This window comes from Perna viridis, chromosome 6 (assembly GCF_037379345.1).
Source record: "Perna viridis isolate PV_CMFRI_1.1 ecotype Kerala chromosome 6, ASM3737934v1, whole genome shotgun sequence".
In the NCBI taxonomy this organism is placed as follows: domain Eukaryota; kingdom Metazoa; phylum Mollusca; class Bivalvia; order Mytilida; family Mytilidae; genus Perna; species Perna viridis.
In genome coordinates, this window is record NC_142450.1 from 46159579 (window position 1) to 46176682 (window position 17104).

The 17104-nt window shown below is 32.8% G+C and overlaps 1 protein-coding gene across 9 annotated transcripts in view; it reads left to right on the plus strand.

Moving 5' to 3' along the window:
* The window catches only part of LOC148615271 (sperm-associated antigen 17-like), a 33836-nt gene that overhangs the window by 11603 nt on the left and 5129 nt on the right, over positions 1 to 17104 (plus strand). For 5 of the 9 annotated variants that reach the window (XM_088590042.1, XM_088590050.1, XM_088590045.1 and 2 more), the window contains 23 exons: positions 529 to 549; positions 2005 to 2151; positions 4490 to 4684; positions 5151 to 5338; positions 5518 to 5672; positions 6032 to 6207; positions 6846 to 7036; positions 7844 to 7966; positions 8383 to 8494; positions 8685 to 8852; positions 9259 to 9426; positions 9709 to 9839; positions 10179 to 10311; positions 10640 to 10818; positions 10992 to 11127; positions 11468 to 11494; positions 12413 to 12603; positions 12785 to 12926; positions 13331 to 14201; positions 14419 to 14582; positions 15136 to 15341; positions 15619 to 15757; positions 16758 to 16859. In XM_088590042.1, coding sequence (XP_088446168.1) covers positions 529 to 549; positions 2005 to 2151; positions 4490 to 4684; positions 5151 to 5338; positions 5518 to 5672; positions 6032 to 6207; positions 6846 to 7036; positions 7844 to 7966; positions 8383 to 8494; positions 8685 to 8852; positions 9259 to 9426; positions 9709 to 9839; positions 10179 to 10311; positions 10640 to 10818; positions 10992 to 11127; positions 11468 to 11494; positions 12413 to 12603; positions 12785 to 12926; positions 13331 to 14201; positions 14419 to 14582; positions 15136 to 15341; positions 15619 to 15757; positions 16758 to 16859 — 4065 coding nt within the window. The remainder of the gene's footprint in view (positions 1 to 528; positions 550 to 2004; positions 2152 to 4489; positions 4685 to 5150; positions 5339 to 5517; positions 5673 to 6031; positions 6208 to 6845; positions 7037 to 7843; positions 7967 to 8382; positions 8495 to 8684; positions 8853 to 9258; positions 9427 to 9708; positions 9840 to 10178; positions 10312 to 10639; positions 10819 to 10991; positions 11128 to 11467; positions 11495 to 12412; positions 12604 to 12784; positions 12927 to 13330; positions 14202 to 14418; positions 14583 to 15135; positions 15342 to 15618; positions 15758 to 16757; positions 16860 to 17104) is intronic. The other 4 variants (XM_088590051.1, XM_088590043.1, XM_088590048.1 and 1 more) reach the window with 4 other exon arrangements.

The following is a 17104-nucleotide window of genomic DNA, read 5'->3' on the forward strand; positions in this document are numbered from 1 at the left end:
GTGTGTGCGTGACATCTCAGATAACAGCGGTATTGATATTTTCACCTGTAATTCACAAAAAAATGTCCACTACTCTCCTAGGTTTTATGTAATGAAAAAAAAATTATAAAATGTTTGTTTTATTTGCATAATTTTGCAACAAACTGTTAGCAGGAAAAGTTTTTGTCATGCTCTGTCATGATGATGTATGAATGCTTCAATCAGTATATCATCACTAAATATATGACAATAAATGACTATGTATGATTTGCATGTAACTTCATAATCAGGCAGTTTATCTATTGATGAAATAAATAATATCCTTTAAAACCATATGACAGCATGGTAGGTAAAACAGACATTGTATGAGCATGCTCTGTTATGAGTAACAGTATTAATAAATTAAGAAACACTGTTCATGTATTAATTTTTTGCTCTAAATCATTTTGCTGAGAAAAATAAAAGCAGGCTATAGACATAAGCTGGATAATATCACTGCTTTACTTGACATGGGCATTATAATGGTTGCTTTATTTTCTGTGTGTACAGTGAGAATTGATCCAATTCCTAGTAAGTTTTATCATATCATTAATACTGCATAATTATCTCTAGTCAACTGAATTACTGTAGTAGTCTGATATCTACAGTATTACCTTACAAAGAACTGTCCAATATTGGACCTGAAAAGATACTGCTCAGTGATTTAGTTGACTTCTCTGCTTCATAAAAATAACACACTTGTATGGATCATTCATATGGCTGAAACTTTAACTCAATTTTGAATAATTTTTTGATAAACTTTAAGAGACATAGTTATGTTTAAATTATATTATAAATTCTGTAATCTTTATTTTTTTTAACAATTTAGTAGCTGAATGATAAGTATTTGCTTTTCACATGTGATTAAGTAATTGTATTCAAAGTAACTGTAAAAGAACCATATTTTATTGATTTTGTTTGTATCAACTTATTCAGTGATGAAAAAGACAGTTTAAAGCCATAGAACATGAAATGATCCTTAACTGAACAAAGCATGACTTATAAAAACATCTTTACTTCTTACCTTTGCACATTCCATGTTATTCAGAATTCCTGCTTATATTTATATTATTTTATTTCATTCAGTTTATATGATCACTTCTTTTAACATTGATAGAACCCACACCTTACAATTGTATTATAGTAGGTTTTTTTTCTAAATTTTATTTTGAACATTAAATGATAAGAACTAATTTTTTGGTGGTAGAATTTGATAATTATTTTTCTATATTTAATCCATACATTATTTGTTGAGAAAATTGATATATATAGCTTTAATATTTTATTTCTTATTCTTAGGTTATAATAAAACCTTTTATTGTTTTTTAGGAATGTTGATTTATTGTTATAGACCCTGTATTGCTTTTAGTATTTGTTAGCTGCATAGAAATATATCAGCTTTTATTATTATGCCATTTCTATAGATCCACTGGTGGTGAACAGGGTTTTATCCTTGTCTGTATGGTATTGGAGTGTAAATAATTTACACGATGACTTTATTTACTATACATCTAGTAAAATGTTCTGTGAAACAATATTCAAACTTACATTGACATTGATAAATTTAAATATAAGTTCAACATCAAAAAACTTATCACTGTCAAAAGTCTCAAAACATGCATTTTCCTTAATTAAGTTTGATTCAGTTTTTTTGTAACCAATTTTGTAAAAAAAAAAGACAAGTGCTTTTATATGAAGAATGAGTACATTGTTCTATTACAGTATACTATGATTGAATTATAGAGATTTATTTATATGTATGCATTTATGTGCAATCTGCCATATTTCTAAGAAGATTGTTTTTCCCTTTATTCTGTTTTTTTTTAACATTGATAAAGATTCTAATGAATTATACTGTATGATTGAGATACCTAGTATATGCTCCATTTCTTAATGTCATGTAACATTTGTGTACTGGTACATTTTGTTTGAACAGGGATATATACTGACTGACTAATTATTGGCAACACTTATATTTTTTAACAGGAATAGATTCTGATTTAATTGATTACTCTATATCTGGCACATCTTCCTCTGATGCTACTCCAGCTGTGTCGCCTATCCCACCAGCCAAGCATGTCACCGATACCAAAACCAAAAAACGTCCCTCTCGATCCAAGAAGAAACCAAAACGTAACTTGTGATTTGCTTGATGTAGTATCTGCCCAGCATGTTGTAGTCTATGGCTTATTATATCCATGCATATAGTCAGTGTTGCCCTACCTTTCCAATCAAAAGCTTCCTTCCCCATCATAGTATCAAAAACCTCCTTTCCCCTCCTAGTATCAAAGCATCAACTCCATACCTAGTATCAAAGCATCATCTCCATACCTAGTATCAAAGCATCATCTCTGTACCTAGTATCAAAACATCATCCCCCTAACTAGTATCAAAGCATCATCCCCCTAACTAGTATCAAAGCATTAACCCCTTAACTATTATCAAAGCATCAACCCCCTAACTATTATCAAAGCATCATCCCCCTAACTAGTATCAAAGCATCATCCCCCTAACTAGTATCAAAGCATTAACCCCTTAACTATTATCAAAGCATCAACCCCCTAACTAGTATCAAAGCATCAACCCCCTAACTAGTATCAAAGCATCAACTCCATACCTAGTATCAAAGCATCAACCTCTTAACTAGTATCAAAGCATCAACCCCTTAACTAGTATCAAAGCATCAACCCCTTAACTAGTATCAAAGCATCAACCCCTTAACTAGTATCAAAGCATCAACCCCCTAATTATTATAAAAACAAGCATTCCCCAACTTGAATCAAAAGCATCATTCCCCCACCTAGTCACAGAAGCATCATTCCCCTGCCTACTAGAATCAAAAGCATCTTTCCTCCACCTAGAACCAAAAGCATTATTCCTCCACCTTTTATCAAACATTATTCCTTTACCTAGAATCAAAAGCATCAATCCTTTACCTTGAATCTAAAGCATCATTCCTCCACCTAGAAGCAAAAGCATCATTCTTTTACCTAGTATCAAAAGCGTCACCCCCTACCTAGTATCAAAAGCGTCACCCCCTACCTAGAATCAAAAGCATCATTCCTTTACCTAGAATCTAAAGCATCATTCCTCCACCTAGAATCAAATGCATCATTCCTTTACCTAGTACATTTTGTATCAAAAGCGTCACCCCCTACCTAGTATCGAAAGCATCATTCCTTTACCTAGTATCAAAAGCGTCACCCCCTACCTAGTATCAAAAGTGTCACCCCCTACCTAGAATCAAAAGCATCATTCCTTTACCTAGAATCTAAAGCATCATTCCTCCACCTAGAATCAAATGCATCATTCCTTTACCTAGTACATTTTGTATCAAAAGCGTCACCCCCTACCTAGTATCGAAAGCATCATTCCTTTACCTAGTATCAAAAGCGTCACCCTATACCTAGAATCAAAAGCATCATTCCCATACCTAGTATCAAAAGCGTCACCCCCACCTAGAATCAAAAGCATCATTCCTTTACCTAGAATCTAAAGCATCATTCCTCCATCTAGAATCAAAAGCATCATTCCTTTACCTAGTATCAAAAGCGTCACCCCCTACCTAGTATCGAAAGCATCATTCCTTTACCTAGTATCAAAAGCTTCACCCTATACCTAGAATCAAAAGCATCATTCCCATACCTAGTATCAAAAGCATCATTCCTCCACCTAGAATCTAAAGCATCATTCCTCCACCTAGAATCTAAAGCATCATTCTTCCTCTTAGTTCTCGTAGTATCAAAAGCATCTGTCCCTACTTTTTATAGAAAGCTTCCTCCCCCTAATTAGTATCATAAGCATCCTTCGACCAAAGTAATTCATATTGTTATTGATGGTGCCTTATGTATGTTGTTGTACTTGATACATACTGTAATTTCTTTTACTTTTAAAAAATGCACCTATACTTGATACATAAAATCATAGAGAGATGTTCTTTCTTTGAAAATTTTAAGAATGTAAAATTTTATTAGAGATTTCCATTAGTGGCCACTTAGTAATCAGAGATAGATCAGCTTGTAAGGCATGTTATACCTGGACAGATTGAGCTAGAATAGAATACATCAGAATGTATTTAAAAAGTTATATAGATACATGAATGTATTTATAATGCTACATAACATAACCAGAAATATTGACCTTTCTTCTGTTACTTTTGTATAAAAACTAAAAACAATCACAGTGAACGGATTGATTCAGTATTCTTAATGTTCAATACGTAATAGAGTGTATGAAATTTCATGTACTGTTATATGTTAAGTCAGATTGTTATGTTTGCCTTATAAAGGACAGAATCAACACACATTCCTGTGATAGTTCTTAAGGCTTGTTTTTATAATTTTCATTTCAGGTTATTAGATGTACCTTACATGTTTATATTGATAATGTTATATTTGATGTATTACTTCACTGGTAGGCAAGTCTAACTACTAGTATTAGATATTTACTTTTTAAAATGTAAACATTACAGGAGCTGCATCCCCAACCCCTCTTGAGGAGATGGGACTTGTGCAGAGGAAAAGTGATGTAGGTGTACAGAATGGTATGTCTCCTGATGGATCCCGACCAGGGTCAGCCGATAGTGGTAGGAGTAGTAGGAAGGGTATATTACGTCCATCATCACGGTCCAGTACACCCGAGAAGAGGAGGTCCAGAAGTAACTCAGGTTAGTTGTGTCACCATAGTAATCAATTATACTGGTAATATCATCAGTCAAACGTTCTACATATGGCAAAATTATTTTTCACTGGCTCTCACTCTTTGAGATCTTAGTAGACTCCATGTAATCTGATATCTGCCAGTTGAATATATCGGTCATTGTAATATTATTTCAAAACACAAAACCATTTCTCACATACTTTGAACATATTCTATTGTATAATTGACTTTTGTAAAATAGTAAAATCAGCAAATGGGATTGTAATTCCTAAAAAAAAATGTCAAAAATGATACATAACTGAATATGAAAGGGTCTAATTCAGTAAAGAAACTTCTTTCAAAGAAAAACTTTTTTGTTTCAAAGATATTTGAATCAGTAATCTTTTGTTGCTTGCAGGTTTAAAAAATACTGTTTCTATTTGTATGACTTATTTTGAAGTTATAATTAACAAAGATTTTATTCTGTTTACCAGTCGTACATTTTGAAAAGGATGATGCTGGAAAGCCAGTACGTCACATAGAACAAGATGATGAGGAAGTCATTGAGCCAGAACCAGATAAGAGCACAGAGGATAGCATGCATGAAATCGTTGATGCACAACAAAGACGACTGGATCAGTGGTGCTTTGCTGAACATCATGAGAAACATTCATTGCTACAGGTGAATAAATTATTAGGTTACACAAGGAATCTCTTTTTGTCATAAGTTAAAGCTTCATAAAGGTATACTCTTGAAGCAATCATTTTCAAAAGTATTTTTCCCTTTTCTTTTTAAATTTCTTGTAGATTATTGGAAAACAATATATTTATATATAAAAATAACTTGATGTTCTACTTCAGATTTTGCGAGAGGCTATATATTACTTGCCATTTGTGGATACATATTACAACAAGAGAGATCACTCTATGATGGTAGTTCTTCACAATCCTTACTCTCTAGAGCTGCAGAACCATGTAGACTGGCACACAGAATTACATTGTAATTTGGGGTTCAGGTGAGTACCTGAGTCATGTAGACTGGTACACATTTAGGATTCAGGGACTTACTCTATTGTCACCATCGAGACAATTTTTTGTTTGTTTGTTTTTGGGTTTTTTTTATATAACAAGGGAACACTGCATCATTTGAAGTTTTTGAACATTTTAATTTTGTGTTAATTTATTTTAGACAATACATACACAGCAACAAATTGAAAGTTAAAACAATGAATCAGTGTGTAAATTTTCCTTCCTAAATAATGAAGAACAGAACAGTTCAATTAGATACCAGTTTATATAAACTTCTATCTAAATTGTTTTACACAATCCATCTTATTTATTTTTTTTACTCTGTATATGTCTGAATTTTCTCCAGGAACTACAAGGAATATATGGAGGAGTCTATAGCTGATTGGAACAAAGAAGAGGAAGCTAAGTACCAGGCCAAACTTCTCTCACAGGAACTAGATAAAATGAGGTCTGATGAGGAAGAGGCAGCTAAAGCTGAAGCCAAGGCTGCTAAACGAGGCAAATCTCCTGGCAAATCACCCAGTAAGTAGGCAATTAATTCATATTAATAAGGTAAACCTTGGAAAACTTTCTTTTAAGTTGGCAACAATTTAAGAGTCAATCAATGCTGCATTACTGTAAAAAAAAAATTGAACATGTGAAAGTAAGAACAGATACTTAACATGTATAAACTGATCGTCAGTGATGACTTTTAACTAGATAATAAGTAGGATAATTAATTGGAAAGAGTGAATAACCAAAATATTATCACAAGTGCCGAAGAACGCCTAGATTTAACAAGGGCTTGGAACTTGCTCCATGCATGAGTTAAATCCTCAAGTATTCTTGGCAGGAGTGATCATATTTTGGTTATTCACGATAACCAATTGATTATCCTATTTATTACATAGATTTTCTTCATAATTTATCAATATTTTCAACATGAATTTTAAATTCTGTGATTGGTTTATGATATCAAAGTTGTGACGTTTTGGCGGGAGAAAGTGTGTGAGTGAAATTACAAAATTTATTTAACAGTATAAAATATTAAAATTTATTGCACTGGGAACATTCAATAAAACACTGCTATCTATATAATAAATCTTAAGTATTAGTCATTTTTCTGTTATATTATCCTAGTAAATGTTACCAATAGTAACCTCCTTTGATCTGTTTCACAGGCAGATCTAAGAGTCCAAAAGCTGGATCCCGAGCCAGTAGTCAGGAAAGGTCATCATCTGCTGCTAGTAACATTCTGGTCAGAGCTAATTCGTTGAAGGCTTGGAAGGATGAGCAGGATAGAATTAAGGCAGAGGAAGATGAGAAGGAGAGAGCCAAGAGTGCTAAAAGGTCAAAGTCACCTGGGAAAAAGGTAAGAAAAATAATTTATAGGTTGTTGTCAGAACTTTTTTGAGCTACAAGGTCATTCAGATTTTGATGATGTTAAAAAAAAATAATAGTATTAATGAAAATTCAATAATGAGAGCTTTGAATTCTTGCATTGTAATCAAATTATATTTTTCACAATGATAAGAAAATGACAATAGTTTTTGATGATACTATATCTATAGATTCTCCCTTTGTAATAATGAGTTGTTTATTTTATTTCTCTACTTATGATAGTCAAATCTTAATTTTACCAGTGGAGTAATCCAACAATGGACTGACAGAGAATCACTTTTCTATTGAAATCTGTAAAAAACTTGATAAATGTTAATTGGAGGGAGCTCTGTTTGTTGTAACTCAATTAAAATGTTCAGCATGATGAGAAATATCCATAGCCAAATTTCAGGAAATTCTGGAGTTATTGCTTATTGACCTTTTTGCTGAATTTGATTTTTTTTATTTTCTAAAATCTTTTCCTCTGAAACTACATGACAGAATTCAATGAAACTTGGTAGGATTATTTCCTAGGGTTTCTGCATTAAGAATTTGCTTTTATTTTAAATCCCTCAAAAACATGGCCACTGCTAAAAAATGTAGGGCTCAAACAACTAGAGTGATTTTCTAATACCTCTAGTTAATCAATGGCTGAGAATGGGAGAATTTGTTTTTACTGTCAACTAAAAAACAAGATAATGCATACATATTGTGATATGATGGTAGATGCCTGTATAAGTAATAGCAGATTAAAATTATGTCCATATGGCTACTTAAAACTATCAACTTTTTGATTCAGGATGATAAGGATAAGAAGAGACCAGGTTCTAGAGGTAGTGCAAAGTCTAAATCATCCCAGGAGAAGGCTGCTGAACCAGAACCAGTCCAAGTCTCTACTCCTGTTCCTGATGAGTTCTGGCCTGTAAGTATAGTCTTATGCTTAGGCATATTTATTTCACTGGGGTTCAATTTTTTCATATGAATAGTACATGGTACTTGCATTGGCAAAGAACATGGTTAGAACAAGAAAATAAACCAGTTATATTATATTTCCAAGGACTACTGATCAGGATGAAGTGAAAATACTGATGAAAAGTAAAACATATTACAATGACAACACACAAAGACGAAACCTATGATTTAATGAGTGTGTTTGGACTCCATGAAAAACTGTGAGCCAGAAATTGATACATAGTTTCATGACATAATCTATCTAGGTGTAATAACTTCTTCTGTTGTCATGGATACTTTTGAACAAATGTTTTCAAGCAGAAGATTTCTTTCCCTTAGAAAAAATTAAAAGTTTTATCTTGAACATTTGATATATGTATATTTCAGTTTACTGGATATGATGTTGGTAATAAATTGATCCATGTTTCTGGTATAACTACTACACTGTTCCCATCAGATGGCGGTCAGATCAGATCAGAGAGAACAGATTTTGTCCAAGGTAATTTTGTTAATTTAGATATTCATTCTGCATAACCATTAATTTGAGTAATTATTATTATGATGGATTGGTTTGTGTTGAAGCTTTTTTCCTATGATAGTAAAGGATAAAATGATCATGAAATATTCCTTTGAAAATATAATTCATTTTCATTTTTTAACAAATCAATATTTTTTTTTTATCCTGATAGGAACATCCAGTGTTAAAGCTACTTTGTTGAAGGATGGACATTGTTTCTCTGTACATATCTTGGATCCTAAAGAGCCTTCAGAGGAGAGCGATGTAGATGATGATGATGATGATGAATCAAAGAAAGATGAAAAGGAAAAATCTGAATATGAGAAATCTGAGAAAGATGGTAAGAAAAAAGGCTACATGTTGGGTAGTTAAATGAACCCTTTTAGTAAACAATGAAACATTCATTCTGTGACACAACAATTTTAGCCAATTGAAAAAATAAAACTTTCAGTAAAGGACTAATAGTATTATAATGTTGTCATTTTTGTTTTTATTTTTTTGGAAAAGGTTGTGGGGGGGGGGCAATTGTTGTTTACATAAATAGAACTTTTTCAGACTTAAAACTGACTTTACTTCATCTCATAGGTTTTAATTGCAATTAGAATATTTGATGTCACAATACTTGAAATGAAAATGCATTGTCCATAAAATAAAGGCAAAGAAAACTTTATGATCTAACACAACATTATACCTTATCTATGTTTTATACACCCCTCCTTGTGTTCATACCAGTTACATATTTACAGATAAATCTATGAAAGATACAGAAAGTGTTGGAATCAGAACTAATATGTCGACTAAGTCTGAGGATAAGAAAACAGCAGTTAGTGCCTTTGGGTCTATAACAGCTCAGTTGATGGATGGAATGACCCTGGCTCTCAGTCAGTATGGAGAAAGTGGGGCATGTCAAGATGGTAAGAAATTCAGATTTAATTGAGCATTTTCAATTTATCATTTAATTCCACTGGCCCTTTGGCAGTCATTTTTTTTATTATAATGGCCACTGTATAGGTAACTATTGTATATCTGCTGCATTCAGTTTCCATTATACTTTTGTGTGATCAGAGAGAAAAATCTGGCTCATTTTGTTGATGAATAAAATGATTAATAATGACTATAAATGTGGCACTTAATTGAGACAACTTGTTTTATGGCAAGAGTACCATGAATCTCTATTCTTTTAACCTATATTATAGGTAAAAAATATGAGCCTAAAGAGTATGTACCACCACCAGCCACTCCAGTTCCTGTTCCACCACCTTCACCTAGTAAGAGTAAAAAGGGAGATAAAAAAGGATCAACACCTGAACCTCCACCTCAGGTGCCTGTAAGTATAAGATTAACTTAATCATGGAGCTACATGTTTGACTTGTTATGGAAAAGAAGAGGAACTGTTCTCAGGCAGTTTTCTGTGTGTACTTTTTAGTTCTTTTGCTTTTTAGCCATTTGATGTACATTTTTTGTACCTTTGGTGTTCTCAGGAATGTTTTATCTATGGATTTCTCCTTGTTTATATCCCTCTGTATTGTTACTTCATCATGGCGTGTTTCTCTAACAATCTTGCAACAGAAAATAAAATTGAAGCTTTCACCAAAGAATTGATAAAATTTGTTGGCACGTTTAGTGTTGTTTTATATTGTACATTTATGTTTGTTGCTTGTTTTAGCCACCCGATGAGGATGAAAAAATAGAAGAAGAAAAGAAAGATGAAGAGAAACCTATCACACAGCCATTCCAGCAGTTATATGTCACCTGTCCAGATGGCCTTAATGTCAAATATCTTCTGGAGAGTTCTATTGGTCAGTTTTCTATATGCAGTGTGGCATAATTCCTCAATATCCATAGCAATCAGGCTGTACTACATATTATTTATATTGTCTTTATTAATATGAATATTATATAACATAAATAGACAAATTTACAATTTTGGAAAATTGAATTACACATTTGATAGGGTATCAGGGCATATTTTTTTTTCAAATAAAAAATGTGGAATTGCAATATACTTCATAATAATTACCTTTTGATATATATAGTTTCTAAAAAGTTAATCACTAGGTATGATTTATAATTTGTAATAACGTTTAATAAGGAATTTTGAATGACTATGGTATAATTATGATTTAGGTATGAAACCAATGTCAGATGATGACAGAAGATTACTTGTAAAACAGAGTTATCCATTTAAAACCTGCTGTGACCAGGAATGTGAAGCCTCAAGAAAGAAATACATCCAGTCTGAAGTATCAAGGGTTATCACTTCAGAAGGAACTGTCATTAAAAACATGGTGGATGGCAGTGTTGAGGTATTATGAACTGGATAAATACCACTATGTTATGTCAGTAATAAACTTAGTTTGTACAACATTCTATTTAGTTGAATTAAAGGATATCCTTTATCCCAGAATCATGCAACTTAACCCATTCATTGATATTTTTAAAATATTTCATGACTTAATCAAAAGGAGTAATTTTGTAGGTGTTGTATGCAGATGGTACAATAAGTATCCATACTGGTCATTGGCCACTTCCTCTTAAAACTCCCAGTTCTACACCAAGACGTGCTGACAGTGCTCGCAGCCAACAAGAAAGAGTAGAAACACCCACCAAGAAGAGTTAGTATAATTATTTAAAAATAGCATGTTTTTTTTAAATGAGTGGAATGCCACTTGTGTTGAGTTTGATTCTAAATCAAGTTTGCTATGATTTGAAATGCACTTTAATTGCAATTGTGGCAGTTTTTGAATGGCTAATTGAGTGAATTATAAAGATACATTTTTGGTGCTATTTTTTAATTTGATCATTAATTTGCTGTGGTGTGGGATGAAGATTAAATCAATAAAACAATTTTTCTCATTTTTATACACTTAAATAACTGATCTGCATGCTAGTTTGAGTAAAACCCTGATATTGGTCATTACTTTATTGTAAAATACTTTCTGACGCTGATCGTAGGTGATTCTGAAAGTAATCCTGGAAGTGGTATGTATGGAGTTACCTCCCTTCAGTTTTTTCCTTTTAAACTTAATTGTGTGCATCATCTGATTGTTGCTTGAAATTTAAATATATCTGAAATTTCTAAGAGAGAGGTAGCTTTATGTGTTTTCATTCTTTAGTTTGATTTATTTGAAAATTCTCACATGTTGTGATACATGTATATACAGGGAATGATTCCATTTGACCTTCCCTTTATTTAACTGTTTACCCTAAACCTATTTTTAACCAATTACTACATGGGGTAATACTGGTAATTAAATAACTGTTAGGCTTATAAATTATGGTTTGAATTATGAAGTCTTATAATAATATTGGATGATTAACTGTCTCTAAATTCCCTTTTAGGATTTATAAGTAAATTATAAAAGTTCAGTTTTTTTTTGTTATGGGCCTTGTTGCATGAGAAGACCATTCCATATTATCTAAAGATTTTTCCCATAAACTGTTTTGTTCAGACTAACTGTTATTTTATTTGTTGAATTTACACTGATTTTGCTTTCAGAGTTTTCGTTGAGTTATTTTGATTATTTTAAATTCATTTTGTAGCACATTTTTATTTAACCTGGCTATGAACTTTGTGTTTAGTATTTACCAATATATAAAAATATTTTAACACAGATTTTTTTAGGCTGTTTATATAATATACACTTAATAGAATAATAAATAGTTAGCTGTATAACAAATCCATGATTTTTGTTTATTTTTAAAGTACATGAAAAACTTCTCTATGATGCATAAATTCAAATGTTATCCTTACTATAACAATTTTTAAAATATATGCATACCATAATGTACAAATATAACAAGAACTTAACCCTTGTAGTCACATACTTCTGAACAACTGATAGTGCTCAGCATATATTTTCTTATTGTGTTGGTGATTATGATTAATTTCTATTACAGCAGCAGGGAAAGCATCGAAGGGAAGTAAACCAGTGCCAGAAAAAACTGAAGAAGAAAAGGAAGAAGAGAAGGTTGGAATATGGACAACTACATACCCCAGTGGAGAGAAAATCCAGTCAAAAGAAGGTGTCGACACAGAGGAACTTAAATCTGTCATGATCTGTGTAGCTACTGACCCTGAGACCAACCAGGTAATATATCATATGAAGAAAGTTTTAAATCATTGAATCATTTAAATCCACTTACAGAATCCCAGAGCATTTTTAAGACACTTCTTATGTATCTTACATATCACTTTATCAGCATTTATAATCATAACTGTTATATTCTGTCTGTAAGATTATAACTAAAGTAAAATATCTTTATCTACAGACAATGGCCTCCAGAGATGATCATGTTATCACTATTAGTTACCCAGATGGCACCACTATTGTAGAACATGCTGATGGAACTCGTATAACAACATACTACCGTGAGAACCAGATCACTAGAAGTGGGGAAGAATCTTATGAAGGTAATGTTGAACAGTGCTGAAGTAATAAAACTGTATATGTTGAAGGACCAATCAGATCTTGCTGTTTAGTCTTGAGTTGAACTCCATGTTGAAGGTTTAATACTGTCCACTTGTTATATTAGCTATTGAACAGTTTGTCATATCACCTCGTAGGTCCTTGTATCATAGGCATTCCCTCTGTGTCTTTGCTTCTCTATTGTAATTCCCCTGATAAAAAAAATTTAAAGCTTTAAGAAGCTGGGATATGTTTTTTTGCTTTTTCACATATGAAGTAGAATATGAAATGTCTTACATTCTTTTGTAATTTATTTATAGATGTAATGTTCATTTTTTTTAATTATTTCTAATTAGTGTGTTCTATATGCATTGGTGAAATTATAACATTTAAGTTGATTTAATTGCAGGTGAAGAAAAAGAAATAGAGTTACAGACAATAAAGTTTGTGAAAGTTGAATGTCCAGCCTATGCTACAGTAGAATTCAACAGTGTTACAAGTGAAAATCTGACAATATTTGGTAATGGAACAACTATTAACGTGTTCCCTGATGGATATTATATGTTACATCATTACGATGGTGGACGTGTTGAGGTAGATACTGAGGGGATGGTGACATATTACCCTCGTCCTAATAAGATCACAGAACAGATGATACCAGAGAGAGATCTCCAGTATGTCATGAGGCATAATGCTGACATAATTGTAGAAAGTGTTGATCCTGAGGGAAATGTCTTCAATGTTAAGTCCAATGGAGATTTTGCTGTAATGCCCATCAATGAAGATGATCTATCAGAAACAAGTCAGGGCAGTGATAGGAAACTGATGACATTCAAGGAACATGCTCCAAGGTTCTTTATTGTTCATGCTGATGGCAGTGGTACTGAATTGATGAGGTATCAGGACGTTGCTGAATACCTTAATAATGCCGAGCAGAGTCCAGCTACAGCTGTACTTCGTGATGATCTGCCTGACTACCCAGGTGTCACCGGCATTACTGTACTCAAACCATACATTGGTGGTCTGTCAGATATCTGGTTCAAGAAATACGACCAGGAGTCTATCATTCCACAAGGCATTAGAAGTCGTGATTTGTCTTCACTGCCACCTAAAGAGTTCAAAACACCAGGACCTAAATATGGAACCACCTTGGGCCAAGGGCTGAATGTTGGCACTGTGTCTAAACAGCAGGCCAGAATTCCTATACTGAAATGTCCAAACAAATTAGAACTCAGACAGCTGATACAATATAAACCAGTTTCTAACCAGCTCAGGGATCAGTAAGTATTGACCATTTTATAAAAAGCAATTTTTACAGTTTATAAAACATAATAATATCTCCTTATTAAAGTTAAAGAAAACTATAATTCATAAGTTTTGTTCTGAATGAATAATAACTACACATAGTACCAATTTAAAGAAAAATCTTGTGTATTTATGAATTAAAAAAGACTTTGTATGCATATAATATAATACCAATATATTACATGCTTACAGACTGCAGGCTGGACTTAAGGAGTATGCTGAGTTTGTTATCAATAGAAATAAAACAACTGAGTTTATCCAGCCAATAGACCCCAGGACTGATGAAGAGAAAATACATGCTGCAGACCTTCAGGAGATGGGTCTCAATGCTACTTCCTCCCCTATATTTGAACCAGGTATGAAAATGCAGATTACAAAATACCTGTATGAGCATGAGTGAAATTTTCAGGAATTGTTGATTTTTTTAAATGTTTTAAATACAGAACAATGACATTTTTTAATTCAAAACCGAAAATAACACAATGAGTTTTATATGGCAAGATGTGATGTTCTGTGGGGAAGTTCAAAGCTGGCAGTATTTTGTTTGTCAATGATGTCACTGTTGATTTTATGTAACATACTCATACACAATTGTAGATATTTTATGGTATCACACCATTAGCATGAAATTGAAAATATCAGGCAGTAAGAACACTAGAAAAACGATAAAGTTGAAGTTAAACATTTATAATAATCTAGCTTGTTTTCTGTAATCAGTACAAACTTTCTCTAGTTCTACCTCCAGTTCATGGAGTTGCTTGTCTGAGACTAACCACTGGGTACAAACCAAAAATGGAACACAAATCTGTGGAACAAACTGTGTAATGGAAAACTTCTCCTGTCTTTGAATTTTTTGAAATCATCATTTCACTATTTTATATTTCTATAACCACAATTGTCACTTTATAGATAATGTGAAGGACATCTATGAGAAGGCAATGACTCCTCCTGCTCCCAGTCCCCCTCCAACACCCCAGCCAAAGAGGACCAAAGCTGACTGGGAAAGGGACCAGAGAGAACTAGCCGAGGAGCAGGAAGGGAGAAACTCACTCAAAAATAAGAAAATACCAGCTTACTTTGACAGTGAATTTGGAAAAGCATTTTTACTATCACAGGTATATTAATTTCACATACAATTCAAGTTGAAATTGAAAGTTGTTAGCAGGAACAAAAATCTGATGTAAACTCTTCACTACTTGTGGTAATTAAGTACAATTTATCTACATATTTGATATTGAAATGTTGGTCTTACATTCCTTTTATAGTGTAGTAGGCTTAATACCAATAAATCTTTGAAAACAATACCTGGTTTCAAGAATGATTTAAAATCAAAGTTTCTTGTTTAACACTACTTAACAAAATAATTGACCTCAATTTCCTTATTTGTTCAAGGCCAAAGATGTAGATGACATACTGCAACAGTTATCTGAAGATCCACGTAAAGATGGTACAGAGGCTGTCCGTGGTAATTCCTCTAATCAGAGTAACAAGGACCAGATCAGCCCTGTCACTAGTGCACATCCTGCTAGGTGTAAGTTAAATCTTGTCAATATACAAACACTGGTGCACATCCTGCTAGGTGTAAGTTAAATTTGGACAATAAACATCAGTCCAGTCACTAGTGCACATTTTGTTAGGTGTAAGATAAATTTTGGCAATAAATAAACACATGTTGCACATACTGCTAGGTGTAAGTTCTGAACACTAAATAAACCCTTTTGCACACCCTGTTAGATGTAAATTTAATTTGGACAATAAACACTAGTTCTGTCACTATTGCAAATCTGGCAAATAAACAAACTTGGGACGATCCTTTTTTTATGCTTAGTATCGAGAATCTTCCTTTTACTTACCCCATGTCTAAATATTGAGAGTTTCTTCATATCAATGTGAATTATATGTAATTTTTTAAGCTCCTATTTAGCGTTGCCAGACTTTTGTGTATGTTGATGGGCCTTACATGAGGAATATCAGGATCTGCATGTAGGGTTCAGCATTGTTATCACATTCGAAGTTTAGTTCCAATCTACACATTTTGTTAATCCTTATTCTAATATGGCATGCTTTAGACCACAGCCATGGTAATTAAATGATAAACATATGTCAACATCATAGACGTATGATGCTCTAATTTTAACCAATTTTACAGACTCACAATGGAATTTTACTCCAAAGCAGTTGCCAATTCATGCAACATGGTTGTTTATATCCCAAAATATGGAGATACTAGTCCTATTAGAATCGAAATAAATCATGGAAACTCCATACTATCATTGATATACCACAGGCTGGCAATTTATGTTGTTATATAACCCCACGCTATCACTCAGGGTAAAACAATACGATCTAAAATTGGGCAGCCCATAGTAAAACAATGATAAAATAGGAGTGTCCATGATTTATTTCTTAAAATATACATCCCTTATTTTAGTCCTTATCAGCTATGTTAAACCTGCTATTTCATATTTGCTTTGTACACATTATATACTGGTGGATGGAATATTATTTGCACATTATATTTTGATTTTTAGCACTAGCTGCAGTCACATCTGGACAGAGTGATCGGTCCAGTGCTTCCCCTGGCGAGCCCCTTACACAAAAACCTGCTCCAGGGACCCCAATGTCTTACTCAGGTAATCATTTCACATTTTTTCATTTCTTTAAGTCTTGCATAACAATGAAAAATAAGATTTTATAACAGTGTTTCAAGTATTACATCAAATTTTGCATGCAAGGACACAATGGTTATACATTAGTCAGCTTTTCTTTACTTGTTTTGTATTTGTTTTATATTATCCATTCCTATTTTTTAGTAATGTAAACATAAAAACTAGTGTCCCCCTTTTGGTAGAGAAGATTTAAAATGATACTGCCTTGA